The sequence below is a fragment of the Alligator sinensis genome, unplaced genomic scaffold (assembly GCF_000455745.1).
Source record: "Alligator sinensis unplaced genomic scaffold, ASM45574v1 scaffold1001_1, whole genome shotgun sequence".
Classification (NCBI taxonomy): Eukaryota; Metazoa; Chordata; order Crocodylia; family Alligatoridae; genus Alligator; species Alligator sinensis.
The window spans coordinates 464,318-487,263 of record NW_005842564.1 but is presented as its reverse complement, the minus strand read 5'-3'; the positions used below and the strand labels follow the sequence as shown (position 1 = coordinate 487,263).

Sequence of the window (22,946 nt, the reverse complement as noted above, 5' to 3'; positions counted from 1 at the left end):
TGCCAGTGTACCTCCCAGCATAGACTCCTTGTGAGCTCCCTGAGCCTCAGCATTTCTACAGGCAGCCAACGGTCAGCTCAGCATCCCTGGGTGGCTCCGCTGGGTAGAAGCTCCTTCCCCTGTGGCAGCCAGGGAGGGACCTCCCCCCGCTGCCAGCCCTGGCCTTAGATTTATATGCTCCCATGGCCCTGCCTACATCTAGTCAGATGACTGTCTGGATTGGCTGCTAATTGCCTCGTTATCAATTGCCCCAGCAACTGGCAGCTGCTGCCCCCTGCCTAGCCTGCAGAGCTCCCTGGCTAGGCTGCTTTTCTTCTTAAAGGAACAGAAAGCCCAGGGCTTTCTGTTACAGCATGCCATGACCTTGTGAAATATTTCAGAACAGCAATGGAGTAAAAGAGGTTAACTGTATACAGAGGCTGTTATTACTCATTCCTGCCTAATAGCAATGGCACCAGAACAGCAGTCTAAAGAGCTGTAAAACCTTTAATCTGAGATGCACCAGTTAATGGTTCAGGATCCATCAATTATTCCAAAGCAGTTAAAGTGAGGCCATGAGGTAACAGTTTTCAGTGGTAAAAATTACAGATAAATCTTGGACAAGAGTTTTCTGTATTGCATCCATGATTTCCAACACCGTTCCCAGAAAATGCCCAGATGCAAACAATAAACAGTGAATATTGCACATACTGCACCTCAGACCACACTCCAGCTTCCCAAACTGTCATGCAATCCTGGCCTTCACAGCGCTGGGCAGATGCAGGCTTTGGCCCAAGACAATCTCTTTCCCGAGCTCTAATCAAGGTACCATTCCTGAGTTGCTGTGTACAGGCTACTTGTCTATTCTGGGTCCCTTTTCCACATGTTCTTGAACATGGAGTCCATTCTGTCATCATCCATCTAAAAAGAAGTATAAATAGGTGAATAATAGGACTTAGGTTGCTCCCATGTTAAAAGAATTGTTCCCCCAGGGGGACACCACTATTCCTAAAAGGCTGCCAGTCCAACACACATATAAGAAATACAATCTAATGTTTAGATTACTACTTCTTTTCCCAATGGAACCCCATTATTCAGAATCCTTTATATAATTCTTTCATTTCCTTTCTCCTTCCTTATAATCACAATCAGAACAGTACCCAAATGTACCGCCAAATACTTTTAAAAAAAAATTACTTACCAGTAACTATTGTTCCCTGAATATTTTCCTTTGCAGATCCACACTGAAGGAATTACATGCCCTTTGAGTGAGCTGTTATAGAAGTCCAAACATGTGCCTCAGAATCCTTTCCCGTATGTGTCCTTCACATCAACTTTACTCAGGACACCTAGTTTAAATCACAACTTCTGGGAGTAAGAAAAGGTCAGTGTGGATCTGCGGAGCCAAAATACTTGGAGAGCTATAGCTGCTGGTATGTAATCTTTCTAGAATGTTCCAAGGCTGATATTCTTGCAGTCCTTAAAAGTCAAACACTTCTGGCATGTGGTGCAATGTGCAGCTGCATCCCAAGAGTGTGGAGCTGTAACTGACAGCATGTTGAAAACAGAAATGTAACGTAGATGTTCTAATGTTCTGAAAAATGTGAGCAGGCGTCGCATTTAAAGATATGTATTTTTTATTATTAGTTCAAAAGACTCAGTTTGAAAATGGGAGCTTGTTAAGAAGAAGGTATGAATAGGTATTCAAAAACTGTTCAGGCTGTTTCTTCTGTTGTTGGCAATAAATACCTACCAATGCAACTTTATACTCAGAGAATTTCCCAAACACACATAGGCATATTACTTTTGAAAAGAAATAATTAGGGCTGTCAATTAATTGCAGTTAATGCTCACAATTAACACATCAATCAGTTTTTGCATTCATTTTTTAATGCATTAATCATGTGCATGGTTTTAGAGCCTACGCCCATGCCCAGGTTCTGCTCCGCCACCTCTGGATCACCCAGTGGGGCAGTGTTGGCAGCACAGAGGACCATAGGACTACCCAGGAACAGGTTCTGGGAAGTTTCAGCAGGGGGTGGGTGGGAAAGAGAGGCATGCACATCGACACACAGGAGCAGCTGCAGCCTTCATACTGCATGTAGAGGAGCACCATACCATGTGGTGTGGAGGGGGAGAGGCAGGGGAGGGCAGATTGAGACCCCCATGGTGAGGGAGAGGTGTACTGGTGAATGGGGCCCCAGGGTGGGTCATGGGATGGAGCCCTGGGTGGCTCCCTGCCACTACACACATACCTGGGGAGGCATAAGGGGCATGTGCCCCTCAGATACATTTGTGAGGCAGAGGCGGGCTGCCCACTGTCAGCTCAACAAGAATTTGGGGAAGATAGCTAGATCCAAAATTAAATTAAAATCTCATGTGTTCTTTGTTTTCCATGTCTTGAAACTATTTTGTGACTAGCATTCCCTGGAGTTTTTTATGAAGAGATCTGAAATTGTAAATTTCTATTTTATCACTTGTATTGTTTAATATCAAACCTTTCTTGATGATATTCACAAGCTATGGAACATAGGTTGACAAAATGTTTGTATTTAGCCATGAAGCATAACTGCACCCTCCTACCTTTGTCTTGAGAGCTGTGCGCTGGCCATGCTGCATCCCCTGCCCACCCACCCACAACATGGCATTGCTTGGCTCCCAGGGCAAAGGCAGAAGGGCACAGAGCTCCAGCCTACAGAGGGTAAACTACCTCTGCCCCATGCACAAATCCAGGAGATAAATGACCCCCACATCTTCCCCCAGGGGTGCACACAGTGGCAGGGGGCCACAACCCCCCCACCCCGGAGCGGGGAGCCCCAACCCCCCCCCCCTGGAGCCCCTGGATGAGCTGCCTGTGGCTCTGTCCCACAACCAGCCCCACCTCAGGGCCCCATTTACCCCAGTCCCTGCCCCTGCCTCACTCCCTCCCTCACTGTGGGGGCCTCGATCTGCCCCCATCACCCCTTCCCTCTCTCTCCACCCCTTCCCCTCCACAGACTTACCTGTTGGGTGCTGTCTGTGTGCATCTGTATCTGCCCCTCAATCCCAAACCACAGCCCCCCTGGCCCTGCTGCTGCTCCGCACTCCTGACCCACAGTACCTCACATGCTGCCAGGGTGTGCGAGGACCTCCCTCCACAGGTTCCAAACCCCACACAAACCCACAGCCCCCCACACCCCACATCCATATGCGATTAAAATTGCAATTAATTGCAACTAATTTTTTTAATCATGCAATTAATTGTGGTAAATGTTTTTAATTGTTTGACAGCCCTAGAAATAATATTTTCCCCTTATAGACTATGACATGCATTCTAAATGACATGTTACTTCAAATGGCATCTTCAGTAGCAACAATTTCTTTCATGTGTGTGTTTATCTTTTGTAACTATAGGTGGTACCTTCATTGTGAGTAAGAGCATAGCAACACATTTAGAAATGATTGTTCACATCTTATTCAGGAGAAGACTGGTCCTATTCGTCTCCCTCAGGTACTATTTTGCCATGTAAAAAGACCCCCCCCCCCCAAAAAAAAAAAACAAAACAGATCCTCGCTATATAAACTGAAATAAAATTTAATCCAGTCAATTCTCAAGAGATATGACAACAGTGATTGTGTCAAACCTAAAATATATTAATCATTTTCAGTTTATATATCTTTTCTTTTCAAGTCTTCGTTCTTTCTAAGCGTATTTTATGTTCAATCACTATGCATGATACATCAAAGTACTTTACTAGTATTACATAATATTTTACTTTTTGCTTTGCTGCACATAAAAATATTCACCCTATCACTGCTATAATTTTGATACTTATTTTGCAAGTTTGATGTTTTCTGAATGCCCATTGAGGTTAATAGACTTTTAGCTTGTGTGAGGCCTATATCACAACATGCAGACCTCCCTCCTATGAAGTATAGCAATGATTATTTTCTGTGTGACTTCTTCATTAACATCCAGAGACTCCCTTCAAGCATACACAAGATATGTAACTTCATCAGCAATTCAAAACATAAGAACAGTAACCACTGAAATATGGCACTGCTGTTATAGTAGGGCAGAGCCACATTGTTCCCCATCATGTACAGAAAATAAGTCAGCTCCTACACCTCTGTGTGTGGCCACCACTGGTAATAAGTAGGGACCTACCTAAATTGTGGCAGAAGTGTGCTGTGCAGCAGTTCCCTTAATCTTGTTCTGTTCACTGTATTGCCCACCACCCACTGATTGACCAAGGGGCTCTGGCAGCCCTGCTACTTGCTGCTGATTGACTGGAAGGCAAAAGCCACAGTTTTAGCTATACCATGGTTTCTGCCTTCCAACTAATCAATGACAAGTGGCGGGGCCACCAGGGCCCCTCTGCCAATCAGTGGCAGGAGCAGCACATGGCAGAGCTTCCACCTCTTTCACAGATCAGGAGGTGAGGGGAGGAGCAGCTGACAGGTGCTCCTTGCCTGCTTTTCACTCATTCCTAGAGTGAGAAGCAACCAATCAGTATGAGAAACAGGCAGGAGGCTTTCCCCTGCTGCTCCAGGCCCCCTGGGAATGAAAGACTGGAATGAGGCCATGTTTTCCCCAAACTGGGATCACCCTAGTCTCAGGAAGGCAGAAGTAGCAGGGGAAAGAGAACAGTTGCAGACTGAACGTCTGTACTGCTCCCTCTTCTGGAATCATTTCTAGAGGTGGAAAGTTTATACTGCTAGGATTGAAAGTTTATATGCAGCCTAAGTGCATTGTTGGTAGGGACTTGTTAGTATCTAAGATTTTTCTCCATTTTACGCTACAATAATACATTTGATGCATTATGTCTTGTGATATTCAGTCATATTTGACTGCAACTATCATGGTATTTGAAACTTAATATCAATTATAGCTTTATTTAACTGAATCACTATCACCTTGTCTGGCATGGCTGCTCATTGCACTTTCGGATCTGTGGTTCAGGCTTTGTTAAATATTTGCATTTCTTGTTGTCCACAAGACTGATATTCTTATTCATAATCTTTGTGCAAGATACAGTTGTCTTTCTTTCTCCTAATAAAAAATAAAAGCAAAAGATAAATCATAAAATGTTGAGTACATAAGCTTGCATGACTGTTATATATGTAGTCTCTGGTAATTTTATCTGATAAAACTATTAAACCATATATCCTTTGGAGGAGGGAAGTGAAAAAAAATTCTGTAAGAGAAACTTATATAATTTTATAATTTAGTTTCTTATATGAACCGTTACAACCCCCCTGTTCAGAGAAGTAAGTATCTTATGAAAAATATCATATACTGAATTCACACTCAGGCTTAGAATAATGTGAAATGTGGTTTCTATGTTATAGAAATAAAATTCTGGAAGCAAAAGATGCCAGGAACCTTTAAAGAAAGCTAAAAGAGATGTGATGATTTATAACTGCACAGAACACAGTGTGGGGTGCACAATACTAAATGTAGAGCAATCTCTAGGAAATTGGTTAAGCAACAACTAACCAGGTAGATGAGTAGGCCAATGCGAGTGAGACCCGACAGAAGTCCATGATTATTTGATTTTTGTCAGTGCTATTAGGATACTTTGAAACAGAATTTCCTGTTAATTTATAATTCATTTCAAATATGCTGTGGAACATGTAAACACATTTGTATGCTCTATAATGAATGTGTGTGCTCACCCACCCATAAACACACAAACCATTTATTTTATGTAACTGTGTAAATCAGTCTGCTTACTGGACTTCTTCTTCCTACTGTCCTTTTTGATTTACTCCACTTAAATATAAAATTGTCCTATGAATATCATCATAATTCCTTCAAGTAAATCTAAAAGCAAAACACTGAATTCTTTCTGTGCCTACTGTATAAGCTATCCTACAGATAATACTATTAAAACATTATAATGGCATTTAATTTATTAATATTTATCCAAAAAATAGATGCTACTGCTTCAAAAAATAACTTACCTCCTCCACACATGGCATCACAGTCCTCCCAACCAGAATGTGTCCACATAAACAGGGGTTCAGACACTTTAGAGCTCTGATTCTCAGGAAGGGGGTCTAGGGGGATAGTGTATTCATAGTGTAGACCATAGTTCTGGTCATGAAAAAGCAGCACCTGAAAGATCCACAAAGTAAATATTCATGCACAGACATTGGAGAAGACAAATTCCAATCTGGGAAGTTAAATATTGGAAAAGTACAGAAGGAGGAATGTGTGTGTGCACTTTCCAATATCTTACAAAGAGCTGTATTCTGGTATTAGCAGAAACTATTATAGGCTGTCTTGGTTATAGGCTTTGGGAGAGTAGAGGTGTTGGGATAGTAGAGGTGGAAAGGACCATATGAGGGAAGGGGCTTCATGACCTCATGAAATATTTAATAAGAAAATAAGGGGGGGCACTAGACTAATCAGGTCACGGGCAAAAGCTGGGTTTGACTTCCTAAGCAGAGGAAGGAAAGATGGATATATTAATTTAGAAACTGACCCTATGACAGTAAGAGAACTGTTAATTCATTGCTCATTGTAATTAATCAGAGACCATTTACTCCAAATGGGTTTCCTTTTTACTATAAAGATTTTCACTAGCACACCTAGTTGAATGTACTAACAGCACACTGTTGAATGCACAATATTTTTAGTCAGTGTGAAGGTGTTAGGATTTACAAGCTATTTAAATTCTGCCCAATGGTCTGCCAAAAATGAAGATATGGTTGTTTTGCATGGGAGAGAAGTTGTGCATGTTAAAGATGACAGAAGAATTATTCTGCAATAGCCATGATAAGGAAATAACTTAGAACAAAAGATGACTTTAGTTTCTTCTGACTCATTTGAGAAAAAAATGCCTCCTACCCCCTTTCTTTAGAAATAAAGATGGATTACAAGGTAGTTATGCTTCATGGTTAAATACAAACATTTTGTCAACCTATGTTCCATAGCTTGTGAATATTATCAGCAAAGGTCTGATATTAAATAATACAAGTGATAAAATAGAAGTTTACGACTTCAGATCTCTTCATAAAAAAAACTTCAGGGAATGCTAGTCACAAAATAGTTTCAAGACATGGAAAACAAAGAACACATGAGACTTTAATTTAATTTTGGATCTAGATATCTCCCCAAATTCTTGTCTCTGTGAGATTTAAAATCTCAACCATCTTCCCACTACCACTACCACATTCACTCACTAGTTGGGCTCTCCCTTCCAGTTCTATCAACACAATTTGCCATTTCTCAAATCCATCCTGTGCCCCCCCACAACCAACTTTTTCTTTCCCTTTCACAATTCTGCATATCCCCCCATCCCTCAAAGGGAGCAAGAAATAGTTATCCCAAACAAATTTCATATAGGCCTCTGTGTGGGTACTTTACGGGAATAATCTTCAATCACTACTACTCAGAACTGGTATGTAAACCCAACTATATAATAATAATTAAGAGTGTTCCAAACTGGATCCTCTATCCTTTTAATGATTTGTTCCCAATTGTGTTAATAACTTTTTAGTTGCAATATTATACACACAGTCTGACTACACAACGAAATCTCTTGTTGCTTCCTTTTCTGAGGTAAGCATTGTGCTTGCCTCACAAAAGATTTCATCTTTAAATCTGATGATTTTACATTGGAAAAACTGTCAAGTTAATTAAATTATAAGGAACTCCAGAAACATGTAACAACTACTTAAAAGCTGAACTTTATTATATACAAATCATATAAAAAAAACCCTGATCCACTGTGTCATACCAGTAAGTGTAAAGGTGATGTTGTGGGGCCTTTGGCAGAGATTTTCTCCCAGAGACCTCTCCGAACATAATGAACAGTAGTTCCAGCAATATTGAAAGTTCCTGAATGCTCTATCTTCCAGTCACTGTTAATCGACTGCTTGCTGGCATCTCGAAGAGCTGTAGAAATATCAGAAAACAATGTAAAAGGTATTACTGGCACAGTATTCCTATTTCCTTTTTGCCACTTATAATTTCTCAAGAAGAATTTTACTGGTTGGTAGAATCACAAGACCTGATTTACAATGCTATTTTTCATTTATAAGCTATATAAACAACTTCAACTGTAACACTTTATTGCAAAATGCATGACAAAAACTATGGATTAACCATTATTTGGATTCTTCTAACTTTTAGGGGAATGTTTTATTGGCCTTACCACAGAGACTAAAGGTCAACTTGATTAAGATCGTTTAGTTTTGTCTATACAATAGATCTTTGTTTCCAGTATGTTAACTTTTTAGGGAACATATAGGACCTAAGGAACAAGAAGTTTAAATAACATGCCTCAAAAATCACAGGGAATTTCTCTAAACCTGAATAAATTACAATTCAGAATCTTCAGGCTCTAAATCCTTTCCTCTAAACATCAGATACCATTGCTTTCTAACCCAAAACATGGAAATACTATTTTTGTCCCTAACAGGATAAATGTCTGCATTATATTTCTAGATTTTTTTCACTGTGACTTTTGTAAATAGGCATAATTTGATGCTATAAGCCAAAAATAACTTTTGTTTGGCTGACTTCCCTTTTGGTGTGATCATTCCCCATAAACATTCATGAGGATATGCTTCAAGGAGCTGAGGTTACATTATTTTACATCATTGTTAATACACAAATTTTACATTTCTCCATCCTGTAATTCTTGAAATAATCAGGCCCTTAAATAGTCACGTGAAGTAAAATATATCTGAAGAAAACTTGCGGGCAAGATGTCCTACACATTTCTGTCTACTGAAATTGCATGCTTGGCAAAAGAATGATGTGAAAGAACCTCAACAGCTAGTTTTTGCCCACAAATTTCTTTTTTAAAGTTGTAAGTTACTATGAGTCATTTGTGATGATCAGCTTCTCTCCGATTCCTATTTATGCTGTTATGTTTTGTTTCTATGGGAAACAATGGCACTAGGACCAGTGACTGGCAGGAATACAACTGCATTAGCCATCATTAACATGTGCCACTGCAGGACTACACAACAAATACTAAGACTATAATATAAATGCATGAATGCTGGAAAATATCCCTGTACTAAATATATCCAGTGATTTTATAAGTTTCAAACTTTGGTCTTTTATGCTGAATGATTCCACTATTTAAATTAAGTCTTTTTTAGTGGCAAGACAATAATGCTACACACTCTCCTCTGCTCACCACCAAAATGAACGAGCTATAGAGTGGGGAGATTCATTTGGATCCAGGTGGTAGAGATGGAATGGAACCTTCTTCCTGAACAAAAGAGGTGCCACTTAAGCAGCTATAACTTGTAAGGTATACAGGGGGATATGAAGCACTTGACATTGGTTAGCAGTTTGTATGCATTCAAACTGCTGCTTATGATAACCGTGATGGTTTTACTCACCTTGTGCTTCACATCACCACTTGATTTTCTGGTCATTCACTCTTAAAAGTGATATAGTAGAAATAAAAGGGATTCAACGATGCGTGAAAAAAAAGATTGGGGTCACAGAAAGCCTTTAATATAAGAAAAGACAGGAGAGTTGTGTTCTGCTTAGTTTAATGAGAAAATGAGAGTGATACGGGCTTCTAATGAACAGAGTAGAGAAGGTAAATTAGCAGTCTTGTTTACACTGGTCTCAGTACACAAAAACAAATGGAACAATTCATTTAAAACTGATCAAAGAAAACATATTTTTAAAGAATACATAAGCAATGCGTTTCACAGCTTACCTCAACCACTAAGATCAAAAGTTTAGCAGAATTAAAAATGGATTAAACATTTGTGTGGCTAATGCAAACATATAAATACTCATACTTCAAAACCTAGACCATTCTACTATTTATTTAATTGCTGAATGGTAAGGGAATGTTCTCTTCTATTAAATAGCCACTATTGAGAAATGGTAGATTTATTTTGATGTTTTTTATTTTTGGTTGAAGGGAATTTACCAAGTTTTACAGAGAAAGTATGGAAAATTCTAAAAATACTAAAAAATTAAAAAATGGAATGTATATTTCCAATAAAGAGGACATTCATATCTTTGGGAATTCATATTTTGATGGGGGCATAGTTTTGTTTCAGGGACAGAACAAAATGTGGTGAGATAGCCCAGGTAGAATTTCAAAACAATATCATTTTGATCATTTCCTGCCAGAAAGACTTGCTGGTTATCAAAGATTATAAAAAAAAAAAAAAAAAAAAAAAAAAAAATTTAAAAGAAAAAAAAAAAAAAAAAAAAAAAAAAAAATTATCAAGGAAGAGGCTGTTTTTACAAACAGTAAGGTTAATTAGGCAGAGATTTCCAAAGCCACCTAGGAATCTGAACACCTGAAACTGATCAACCAAATCTTGAGTTTGCCATGAAATCTCACCTTGTGAAAGGGAAAATTCTGCCTCAGTCTTATGTATGGAGTTCACTATCTGTGTTTATTTTACTGCATAATATACCATTTTACTATTAAACTTTTTTCCAAATGCATTTTTCAATTTTTAATTATCAAACAACAGGATATTTAAAGGTGTTGAACATAGTCTAACCTGTATTTCTTTAATGTCACCTAATGAACATCTCAATTTAATAGATGAACATCTTTAACTAAATGAAGCAATTCATTATCAGACTTTATTTTACTTTTATAGGACCACACTGTGCTAATAACCAACCTCTCCTTCATCTCTAAATAACTGGAACCAAACTTTGATATTATTTCTCTGTAGGAATATCTTCTCTCACTTTCTCCTTAGAGCCAATCTTATAACCCTAAGCAAATCAAAATAAAAGGACGCAAACAAAGAAAAATTGCCATCAGGCACATATTTTCCCTTTTATACTGCATTGAATAGGTATTTGGCAATAACTGAGTGCCATAAAATGGATTCTCCCTTACCCAGACAGAGAATTTCAGAAAAAATGTAAACAGTGTTTACATTACATTCTGTAATATTTGGACATTTGTTGAAAAGCTAAGACAAACATCAGTTAGAATATGCTTGATGAATATCAGTAAGAAGTGAAATAGCAGCAGAAGGATATTGAGAGGAAGCATGATTATAATAAGGAGAGAAAAGGAAGTTCACTATTTATGTTGATGGGACTATTTTTAATTGGCAAAATATGTTTCTATTATTGCCTTTTAAATACAGAAACAATTTTTACACATTTCTGATCCAGAGGTGGGGGGGGTGGGGGTGGAGGGGGGCGTTGGAATAACCATTATATCTCCCGTATTTGTGTGTGAATATTAAACACTGCAGTATGTGTGCAGAACAAGCCTACAGGGCCTATTCTATTTTAAAAGCAATAACTTCAAAGAACAGGACATTTCCTAAGGATTACTGATTGGCAGGGAGGAGTTGATAGCACTTCAGCAGCACCTCCGGCAATTAACCCCAACTGGTCATTAATTCTCAGGAAATTCCACATGCTAAGACCATTACTGTTGCTATAAAGTGAAACTAAGAACAAGAGAAGCACTATAATTGTTTAGATTTCATGGGGGAAACAATTGTAAGTAGCACACATAAAAGAGACTACCTGTAGTCTCTCTGATACTTCATGCAGATAATAAGGATGAAGAATCAAGTGGTCTCTCAATTTTCATAAATTTCACATACAGTCCACGGTATTCCAACCCAATACACAGAAATTCACAGAGGAGTATTTTGCTATTCAGAAAAGTGAACGCTTAAATCCAGTTAAAAGCAATAGGTTGAGCAGCAGTGGGCTCAAGCATGTAATCCAACGTTTTACTAAACTGTTGGCTTAATTCATAAAATTGTTTTCTAAAATTTAAATACGCATCTTTAACATTGACAGTATGTTTATACTTCTGGTATCCCACCCATTTTTGTACAGACTTTGAAGAAATATACTGTTAAATCCACTAGGTACACTACCTTAGAATTCTTTTACACAGCCTGACTTCATGTTGAAGTATCGTGTGCTAAAAATTATTAACAATATTCATGTATTTATGTGCTAACTGGGTAAGCGCAAAAGCAAATAAGTAAGTAGATATCTAATTAGCCAGTTGTATTTATCTATCCAATTTGCATGGATAATCTTTGCACCTGAGAATCAGAGAAAAATAGGGCTGGCAGTGCCCTCATGAGGTCATTTAGTCTAAACCCGTGTTTCAAGGTATTCTCTGTCTAAACCATTCCAGATAAACATTTGCCTAATCTGTATTTAAAAACTTTCAATCATAGAGATGTCATAATCTCCCTTGGTAATTTGTTCCAGTACCCATTAGCTCTCATACTTGGAAAGTTCTTCCAGATATTTAACCTAAGTCTCCCTTGTTGCAATTTAAGTCTATTAAGTCTCATCTTGTCCCCTGTAGACAGGGAGAGCTGTTGCTCACCAGCCTCTTTATAACAACCTTTTTTAATCTTTGAAGATTTAACAAATCCCATGTCAATCCTCTCTATAGTAAATAACCCCAGTTTTTCAGACCTTTCCTCATGGTTATAAACAGATAGCATTTTTCCAGGGAGAAAATCTTTTGTTCCAGGAGCCTACAGACTTAGTAAAGCAAGAGGTACCTCATGTCTATTGAGGGGTGCCTCAAATCTAAAAAGACTAAGAACTTATTGTAACAGGGTAACTAGCAGGACCAGGCACACGGCCAGCCCACCTCCCTGTCTGGGCAGTCTGCAGGCCTACACTCTCCTGCCATGCCTTCATGTAAACAATAAGTTGTTTATTTGAAAGCAAGAGGCTGCCCATTTTAAAGCCCAATACCAACGGTGTACTACATGGCTTCATATCTCCCCTTATACCACATCCCATGCCTCACAGATGGCATCCAAATTTTCCACTAGACCCCTGGCCACTTGGTGGACCACTCTGGCCTAAACTAGGCCTCAGGCATCTTCGGACATGCCTGGGCCTTTAACTCATGCCCCTCCCTGGGGCCCTCTACTCTAATTGTACCAGTCAGCTTCTGTGCAGCCATTGAGACCATTTTCAGGTCCTACTCTACCTGGCTACCCTAGTCAGTGTCTTGTGCAGCCTTCAGACCACCTTAGGCCCCACTTTACACTGCTGCTGGCTGCCACTACTTTGGATGGCTTATGTGCAGCCCTCCAGACTGTCTTCAGGCCCTACTCTACAGTGCAAGTGGGTCCCTATAACTCTACTCTTCCCCCTTGCTTGGGCCTCTGGGCCTGAGGTTCCTGATGACTTACCTGGGCCCCACTAACTCAGCCTATGGCTGTACAGGCCTCAGGCATCTGCTGACATACCTGGACCCTTTGGGGCACTATGCCCCCTTGGGCCTCAGGCATCTGTTGACTTACCTGAACCCTGGCTCAGGCCCCACTCAGTGGGCCTGGGCCTGTGTGCTTTTCTGTTGTGGTGTGCTCCCCTAGCCTTTTCCCTCCACAGGGTAACCCACAAGGCGGTTGGGGCTGAGGCTTTCTGGCACCCCATACATACCCTTTACTGGAGAGGCAGAGGTGTGGCATTTCCTGGAAGCTGCTCTGGCAGAAGCAGCCCCACTACACCATTCAACCCCAGCAGGGTGTAGCTCAGGACTAGGAACCTCCTGCCATCCCCATAGCTCCTACCCTTGTTCCCCAGGTGCTCCTGAGCAGCAGCTCCAACCGGGCGATGTTCTGCCTCTGGTGGCTTACAACTACTGCTGGCTTTCCTGTTCAAGCCCACAGCTATGGCTAGCAGCTGAGCTCTCTTCCCCAATCAGGCAGTCTCCTGGTGCCCATGTGATTACTGACTGGGGAGTGCTGCAACCTGCAGGCTGCCTCTGCTGCCTACTCAGGCCCTTTGAGTGGCAGGCAGCCAAAGGTGCCCTGCCACACTTATCCTCTACACTGTCTCCGATCTGCCTAAAGCTTTCCTGCAGGTGAAGATGAAGTCTCACCAGTGCTGAACAGAGTGAAAGACTCCCGTGACTCCAGTAGCAGATAATAGTTTGTCTGGTTGGGAGACACGGGCCAGCTGCAGCTGATACCAACTAATGAGGGAGCAGCCATGAAGATGGTTTAAAATCTCCAGGGCTAGGGACAGAAGTTACACATAAGCCAGTTTAAGTGATCAAAAACTGGTTTAAACCTGTAACAGAACAGAAGTTCAGTGCACATCAACCAGTTTCAAAATGCCTCAAACTGATTTAAGATAAACCTGGTAGTATCAGATTTAACTGATTGAGGTCAAACTAATTTATGGCACTTCTGTCCCAGACCCCTTCCTGATATAAGTTAAATCAGAGTCCCCCAGCATCCCAGCATGTTCTACACACCTGGGCTGGGCTGTGCTGTGCTCTCTGCTCTGTAGCTGGAGCAGGGGTGAGGACAGGGCCAGACACTGGCCAGCATGGCTTTCTAAGGTCAAGGGGGCAGGGAGGAGGCTTATTCCCTCCTCTCTCCCCTCTCCCACTGGGGGACCGCAGCTGCCAGGCCCAGCTGCTGCCTCTGTCACTCACCCTGCCTCCACAGTTTGAGCACCCCCTGACAGGGGCTGCTGGGCACTGATGACTATTCTTTGGACACAATAATCCAACCAGTTAATGCACCTGCTTTATAGCAGTTTTATCTAGAACATATTTCTTTTGCATACTTATGAGTTATAGAAATGCAAAGATATGCTGTGCCATTATGTTTCTGCCCAGACGTTGTGGCTCCACCCAGTATCATTTTTAACAAGGCCCTGAGTTATAACTTTCATGAATGAGAATGAATGACCGAGTTGTATCACTTTTCATTTCCCAATCTACCACTTTGGCAAGGTGAGAAGTCTATAAACATTTTCAGCAGGCTTAATCAAATATCAGTTGAGCATGATACACTTTACTATTATTAATTCTGGATGTTCTCTGAAATGTGCTATACAGCTGTTGCCAGTTCTACCTATTTTGTGTGCACACCACATTTAACAGTCTAAGATCTGACTGTGATTTTTTCTTCTTCAAAATTTGAGTGAACTGAAAAGTGCTGAGATACAGTAGAGACTTCACTGCTACACAGGTAAAACACAATAAAACATATATGAACAACCTTAACTTCCTGGAAAATACTCAAACCCACAAAGGGTTTTCTAAATTTGGCAGCTTTAACTTGTATCACTGAAAAACATAAAATTTTGTGAAATAAATAGCTGACAGCTTGCAAAAATAAACTTTTCTAAAGAACACATGATTAACTTGTACTCATGTAAAACTGGCTCTTAAAGTGATATTTATTAATCATATTATATGATACTTTATATATGGGTGGGAACCATGGGCTATATAAAACCTGTGTTGATGAAGAATCAGATTTTCAGTTAGGCTAAACTTTTATAACTCCATTAACTTCATCTGAATTATGACAATTTACAGAAGTTAAGGATGTCACCCAAGATGCATAAAACTGTCAGTTCTGTCAGAAATGATTTTAAACTTTGTATATTCGATAGGGTATACCAAATGACCATATAATAGATTTTTTTTCTCTCTCAGGAAATACATTTTACAATGGAAACCATATGAGAATGCAGCATAATTATGCATGCAATACCTCAACATGGAATCAGCAAACACAAATTCATGCAGTGCTCAATCTCAGGCCTCCAAAAGGTTTACACTTTGGAAACAGTGTGATTCTGAGAATAAAAAGGCAATTAATCTATTTCTTGGCTACAAATGAAAATAAGCTATTTTCCCTCTAATGTCTGTTCATTTTAAGAAAGGAGATCATTATAGCCTTTCCATAATAAACAATTTGTTTAGTTATATTCCATTACCCATTCTTAATCATTGTGGTGGTGGATTATGTCATGCTATTCAGGGTTTGAATTACGGGGAAACTCAGGGGTGCTGAGCCCCACATAAGAAATGAGAGCCTCCCTGTAAGATTTGAAAATCATAACCAGGGGGGAGTGGGGGAGGTCAGAATTCTAGGGGATTTTCTTAGGGCATTGTGATGGGCAGTCTAATTTTTTTTGCAGACCCCACCCAAGAATCAAAGTGTAATTCAAACTCTGATACAATTATATAATATTGTCAGAAGAGCAAGCATTTTAATAGGAAAGTTTACTATATTCCTTATAAAAGTACTATAAACTACCCTGTTTATCCTACATTAGTAAGGCTGTTGAACAGGTTGACATTACAATTATCTTCTATCACATTTGATAATTTAGCAATGGGCAAAGCACAGCATTAGAATGCACAATCCAAACAGTACAGGAAACAAATTTCTAATAACTTGTACATAAAATGGAAATAGTAAAGCAAGATAAAATGAATGAAGTCTCACATCAACCTTTTTAACATGATGTTAATCTACTCTTTAGACCGAAATCTCAAATTCCTTCTTGAATGCTGTGTTTGAGATCCAAAATTAAATGGATTTCAGCTGTAAGAAATGTTCCTCAATTAATAAAATATCTCAGGTTTCTCCCTTTATGCCAATGAGCATAGGTGGCATCCACTCATACAACCTTAAGAGTAATTTACCGAAGAAAGATCACTGTCACTATGTGAATCATACAATGTATCTTCTAGAGCTGACTAGATAATATATAGATCTTTGGCAATATCAGAAGTTTTGTAGATTTTGCAAGTCTACACCCAAAGTATGCCTAAGGAGTGTACCCTGTTTTATCCATAGTCCTAGTTCCCCATAGGAATGAGACAAAATGAAGGAAAGGTAGGGCCAGTCACAGCATTATATGTTACACCATCTCCTCTCCTTAGATGGAAAAAATGCTACAACTACTGCTTATGTTGTTGTAGCCCTGTGGAACAATTCTAGCCCAATCAATCAGAAATCCTCCCAATAGTTGCTGCTGTAACACAGCCACTTTATATGTCTGTGCTGGTGTACACTGCAGCTTTAAGACACGATTTAATCAATACAATGGTAAGAACCACACCAATATTTTTGAGCTTCTTACTGCCAAATAGTCTAAAAAAGGAAACATAGTTCTGCTGATCTTTTTACTGGATTTACCCAAGTGCAAGAAGGATCAAATTTTCTACCAGTCTTAACTGAGCTTCTACTTGGAACGTGCATGTGTTTGCAGGCACATTGTGTATTTGGCTATAGAATTTGTATGATCAAATTTCATTGCTATTTTCTAAAAAAATGTCTTAAGCATGTGCAATGTAAAGTTTGCTTTCAGATTCAGAACTTAAGGTGGAAAAATAAGTATGGAAAAATAGCACAAAGAAAACAAATTAAAAAGAGGCAACAACTTGCATGATAAATACATTTTTTTATCATTTATTTTTCTGCAAACTGCTGGTTTTGAATGTAAAGTTTTGTCTCTGGCTCTGAATTACTGCTTCATGCTATGTATACTGCTCTTCTGTAACCTTCAACATCAAAATTATACAAACAGTTCAGCCAGAAAAATCCAGTAAGAACATATAAGATTTGCTTAAAATATCATATGGGACCAGTTACAGCTCTGCAATACTTTAAAAAATATTGATTAAATAATATTAAAATATAACATGATCTGGTTTTCCATGAGGCCAATTTACTTTATTAAGATAAAATGTAAAATTAGCATGATGAGTAGTTGTGTTAAATAGCTCATTTCTTAAGATTTGTATAATGTCTGAAGAGGTCTTCTGTGCTATTTGGTGACATTATGTAGTAGAAGTGAAAAAAAATTAATTTATTTTTGTCCAGCTTGATTAAAATACTGTTTAGGGGAGAGCTCTGCTATTACTCATGAGAGAATTTTATTTTCCCGAGTCTAATTCCAGCTGCATATTTTTTATATCAAGTTCTGACTATTAAGTTTAGGGCCTGAGTGTCTCTGGACAGTATACTCCTGTGTCCTAGTTTTATCAGCTTTTTAACTGTGAGAGAACGTGGCTTCTGCTTCTCACAAAAAAGGTAGTGGCATAGAGAAAGATGTTCCAGAGGGGATATAACTGGATAAGTGCTCTCTGGCCAGCAAATGTGATTTCTGCAAACTTTGCTCAGGCTTGTCAAAGGGATAGGGATCAAAGAAGGAGTAATGGTGACCTCTGAATAATGGAACAAGCACAATTTTGATTTGTGCCGATACTGGCTCTGCATAGAGAAAAAGGAGGGATGTGGGATTTAGTGTGGTTAGGACAGCCAAGAAGGAAAAAAAAGGGTCAAATAATTTAATGGAAGAGACAGGGAGTCAAAGCAAGAGAGAGAACAAGAAACTGAGAAGGGTAATTAATGCCGAAGGAGAAATTGTGAGGTGCAAAAAATAATTCCCCTGCCTAAAAAAATACTAAAAACAGAATCCTCTTAATGCAAAATTATGTCAGAAGGCAGATATTTGCCTATATGGGAGAAAAGGGTGCAAATAGTGCCATGGGTTCTGGTACACCCCAACTGTAATAAGGCATGCAATAATTCTTAAGAGCACTAGGAGATGGCCCAACTTATCCTTAACAGATGACAGGGGGTTGTATGCAAGTTAATTTTGCTAGTGGAAAGCCCAGGCAGGGGATTTTTTCACTTCCTTGTACTAGTGACTCTTAGTGATTGTGCTTCTCAGCTTAAGCAGCAAACAATTTCCATATTTACTCAAATCTAAGATGGGGCTGCCTCCCCGCTCATTCAACAGTGAGGGGGAAAAGCTCCTCATCTTGGATTTGAGTACAAGGTAGTATGGCAGCCTGACATGGGATTGGTATTGGAGCTGCAGTTGGTGCCCCACCACATTTGCCCCCAAACCTGTGTTGCACTGCAGCTTCTGTCCCTCCCCCCCCAACCCGCCGCTACCCGCAACCACAATCAGGCCTACCCTCAGTAACAGGTCCAGCTCCAGCTTCAACCTCACTCTGGTTTGCAAGAGCGTAGACTACATGACTTGTGAGAATGCTTCCAGTTCTATGATTTTATGTAAACAATAAATAAATAAATAAATTACCTAAGTAACTATGAGCAGGTTTTTCTTCCACAACTTTGATTCTTCTTGCTCCTGCCGGTATCACCAAGGCTTCAACATAACCTAAGCATGAAATCAAATTTCTTTAGTTAGACACAAAATAGGAAAGAGTACATCTTACATGTTATTTCAATCTAACTGTCCCTGTGAATGGTTTCTATGGATGCTAATAGAGAATGCCTACAAAGAAGCCAAGCCTCTAACCTGCTGAGCATATGGAAATACTACTGACTTTCTAAGATCCTGATATGGCAAGATATACTAGCATTTGCCCAAATTTAGACAAGCAAGTAGTCCCATAAACTGCCAAGAATTAATGACATCCAATACCTCATTGGATCAGGCCCATAAACATTGAGGCCATATCTACATGGCATTTTTAATGCAGCAGGCAGTGGTTCCCCAAGCACATCCTCAAGTTATGCATCCTATCTTCCAGACTGGAAGTAGAATAGCACAATTTGGGCGCATCTACATGTACAATTAATGAAAAGCGATAAACTCCGGAGCATTTTCAGCTTGAGTGAATTACTCCCAGGTACAGGGTCTAGACATGTGCCTAGGACAGCAACAATTTCAGCCAGGGCAGAGCAGGCTTGGGCTGGCAGGAGGCATGGGGGGTCAGGCCCAGGCTCTGGGTGGTGGTGTTGGGTGGCGCAGCAGCCGGCTGGTGTATGAGGGTGCAGAAGCAGCAGAGCCATGTAGCTAGGTAGCAGACAGGAATCTGGTCCCTGCCCAGTCACCATTTACATGTGCGTTTCAGAGCAGATATGTACTCCATCATAACATAAGCTAGTACTGTCAGGGACAGTACTATCTTATGGCAGTATTAGTTTACTGCATCCTAATACCAGTGCACATGTAGATGGTGGCACTTTACTGCAGAGCTAATTAGTCAACTCCGCAGTAAAGTGTAAATGCAGCACTAATGGGCATGGAAAGTTGTCATAGTATATAACTGTCTGTGTCCTTAATTGGCACTCCTATATTAAGAAAACACTTCAAAGAAAAATTGCACAAGCTTTACTTTCTCTTCACTTTATGGGATAAGGAAATAGGACTGGTAGTTTTCCTTTCAGATCCTGCAAAAACGGAGTAGTCAGATTCAAAACAAAAATATGTACATGTGTATTATACATAATATACAATAATCAAAAGACAACAATATAACAAAATAAAGCAACTATTAAGCTACTATTCCTTCAAGAAGTTATGAGAGCAGAGACCGTACAGGGGACACTGTCTGAAGCCCAGTAGAGTGAGCTGTCATTAATGTTACCAAAAGATCACAAAGGAATTTCAAACTTACATGGTCCATACAAATTTTACGTACTCCATTAAAAACAGAGTTTTCTAACTTTTTTGTTTCTTTGTCATGCTCAACTATTTCTCTATTTATCTTTAAGTTGTCTTTATTTGGAGCATACTTAAATGATCTTTTATGGTAAAAGTGTAAGGTTAGCTTTTTTAAAAAGTCATCCTCTTTAAATTAAAAGAGAGCAGCACAGTTATGTGCAAAACTATATTTAAACACATTTTATTTCTGTAACCAGACTCTAAGACACACTTCACAGAATAGATAATAAAATATGATTTTTCATTTCGTATGTACTGAAATGAAGTTATTGAGTACTGAAATCTCCATGCTTGCTATCCTACCTTTGACACAAAAATTACACATTTTCAGCACAGTATTATTTATTTTTCATTTCCTTAAAAGTTAATTAAAATTTCTCTGAACTGTTTAAATTTCAGTTTCTGAGGTAGGAAAACATCTCTTCATAAAGCATGCTTAAAAGCTGATTATATGTTATATTATATGTCTAACAGAATCCTGAATATACCCTGTTGGATGTTTGGATATTGATTTCAGTTATAAATGAGAACTGGCAGATTTTGACTTATATGGACAGCCAGCTTCTATAAAGCTTTGGAGATTCAAACTTTGATCTGTAACCAACACTTAATCTCCATTACTCTCTATGGTCCTAGGCTTTGTATGTCACTTTCCCTGTTCTACATTATCTCCAGTCTAGGAAAGAGCCACATTCAAGCAACTGAAGGCTGTGTCTAATTTTCTTTTCTAAAGTACTGTTTAGTTTAGTCTACATTGCACTAAAGTCTCCTGATTTCTAAACATACGCTGTCTGCTTCTAATTATATTATTTTTGTGCTAAAAGATCTACTTGCTATCTTGAAATTTTGTAAATTTTCCTAGCAAGAAGCTGAAATCATAACTACACACACGTTTTATTGCTGAAATAACGGCCTGTCAAATGCACTTCCAGATTAAGGATTGTTTCTAATGTTTAGGCTTTGTGATGAAGTGTACAATGAATAACATTATCTTAGGGCCTTGTTACAACGTTCTACTGTGAACCGCACAAACATTGATAGGTGTTAGTGCTGGCTTGAGTTTGGAACAGTTGCACGTTCATGGGCCTGGGGGACTGAAAGGTAAGAATCCTCCCACCTCCTATTCCATACTTCTTCCTTGGCCCTTGGGGCTCCCCTGGTGCTCCCCAGCCCAGCAGCAGTGGTGGCAGCTGGGCAGGCAGGTTAACCTTTCCCTGCATCCTTCCCAGGCTAGATAGCATGGGCAGCCACAAGTAAGTGGTTGCTAGGGATGATGGGGTGGAGGTAGTGGGCCTTTTTGGGGCCAACGGGGGGCAGGGGCAGGTGGGTGTTTTCACCAAGGTGTAGACTAGAGTGGCTACACCACAGGTCTTTGTTACACCTTATGCTGTGAGGCACACAAAACAGTGATAGGTGCTAGTGCTAGCTTGGAGTTTGGAGCAGTTGCACCCTTAGTCTAAAAACCTTCTCTGACTGTACCACACCTGCACAGCAGTCATTTGACAACAGAGGCCTGGGGAGCAGGGAGGTCCCTTCCAGCCCTACTTCTCTATGCTTCTTTCTGATTCTAAGGCCAAGGATGGGAGGGCAAGTACCTAGCTCCCCTGGGCTAGCAGTGGGAGGCTGAGACTATGCTTACTGCTGGGTGAGTGGGAGGTGGTGAAAGCAAAAACCAAAGCAACTCCCATGAAACCAAATTAGAGGCTGGCCTCTGGGATCATTTCCATGGGACTGAGGCTTGGCACCAACAAGGCTACATTGGGGGGCCCAGCACTCCAAGGCCTAGCAGGACAGCTGAGATGCCCCCAGATCCCCTTGGGGATAGCTGTCCTGACAATCTAGACTCAGAGCTGGTCTGTAGTTTGCTGGCAGGTGGCTGTGCCCACTCCAGTGTGGAGGGAGAGAAGGAGGGAGGAAGGAGGGAGCATTGCAGAGGCAGTGGGGCTGGCCAAGGTGCTCCAGCTCCTCCCAAAGTTGGCTTCACTTTGCAGCTGGGAGTAGAGTCTGCCCACATCTGGCTCCTGTGTCTACACAGGCAGCAGAAGAGCCCCATGCCCGCAACCCAGATCCACCCAGTCTTCCCACCCTGGAGCAGTGGCTTTCCTGGCAGCAGGCTATCCCCCAAAGCAGCTGTTGTGGAGTGGGGCATGCCTAGGCATGCCTACGTGACTATGAGGATGTGATTAGGCTCCCTTCCCCCTTCCCACTTAAGAGCTTGAGACTTGTCGGAGCCTGGCTGAGTCTGGGGACTTTGTGGGGCTGGCTATGCTCTCCACCACTTCCCAGGGCTTAGAAAGGGTAAGGGGCATGGGGTTCAGCACTGGCCACCCACCCTGATAGGCTTAATGCTGGTGAGGGAGGGGCCACTGGGGTACTGGAGGACTTCAATGTGAGCGACATATCTGTGGGGAGTAGTCAAACTTTAATGGAACAGGAGCTGGGTTATGAGGATCACAGATAATCCTGCCCTGAAGTGGCGTAACTTTGAGATGCATAACAAAGCCATTTTAAGGTGTTAATGTGTGGACAATCCAGGGGTTAACAGCTCTAAGAGCTACCCAAAATTACCATGTAACAAGGTCCTTAGTATAACATGAGCTGGGTAACACAGATCAGAAATAATCCTGCCCTCGAGTGGCATAGCTTTGAGCCACCTAAGGAATGCTGAAAACTAGTTTAAGGTGTTGATGTGCAGACAATCCAGGTGTTAAGAGCTCCAAGAGCCATCCAAAATGACCATGTGCCAAGGCTGTTATTCTGCAAACCCTTACGCTCCGAA

The 22,946-nt window shown here is 40.4% G+C and overlaps 1 protein-coding gene across 5 annotated transcripts in view; it reads right to left on the bottom strand.

The window, feature by feature from the left end:
* ADAMTS19 (ADAM metallopeptidase with thrombospondin type 1 motif 19) overlaps window positions 1-22,946 on the bottom strand; it is a 271,308-nt gene that overhangs the window by 44,260 nt on the left and 204,102 nt on the right. For 4 of the 5 annotated variants that reach the window (XM_025214090.1, XM_025214093.1, XM_025214092.1 and 1 more), the window contains 5 exons: window positions 18,794-18,874; window positions 7,707-7,864; window positions 5,926-6,079; window positions 4,876-5,011; window positions 696-900 (listed from right to left, as the gene is read on the bottom strand). In XM_025214090.1, the coding sequence (XP_025069875.1) occupies window positions 696-900; window positions 4,876-5,011; window positions 5,926-6,079; window positions 7,707-7,864; window positions 18,794-18,874 (734 nt within the window). Of the gene's footprint in view, window positions 1-690; window positions 901-4,875; window positions 5,012-5,925; window positions 6,080-7,706; window positions 7,865-18,793; window positions 18,875-22,946 lie in introns of all 5 variants that reach the window. The other variant, XM_025214095.1, reaches the window with a different exon arrangement.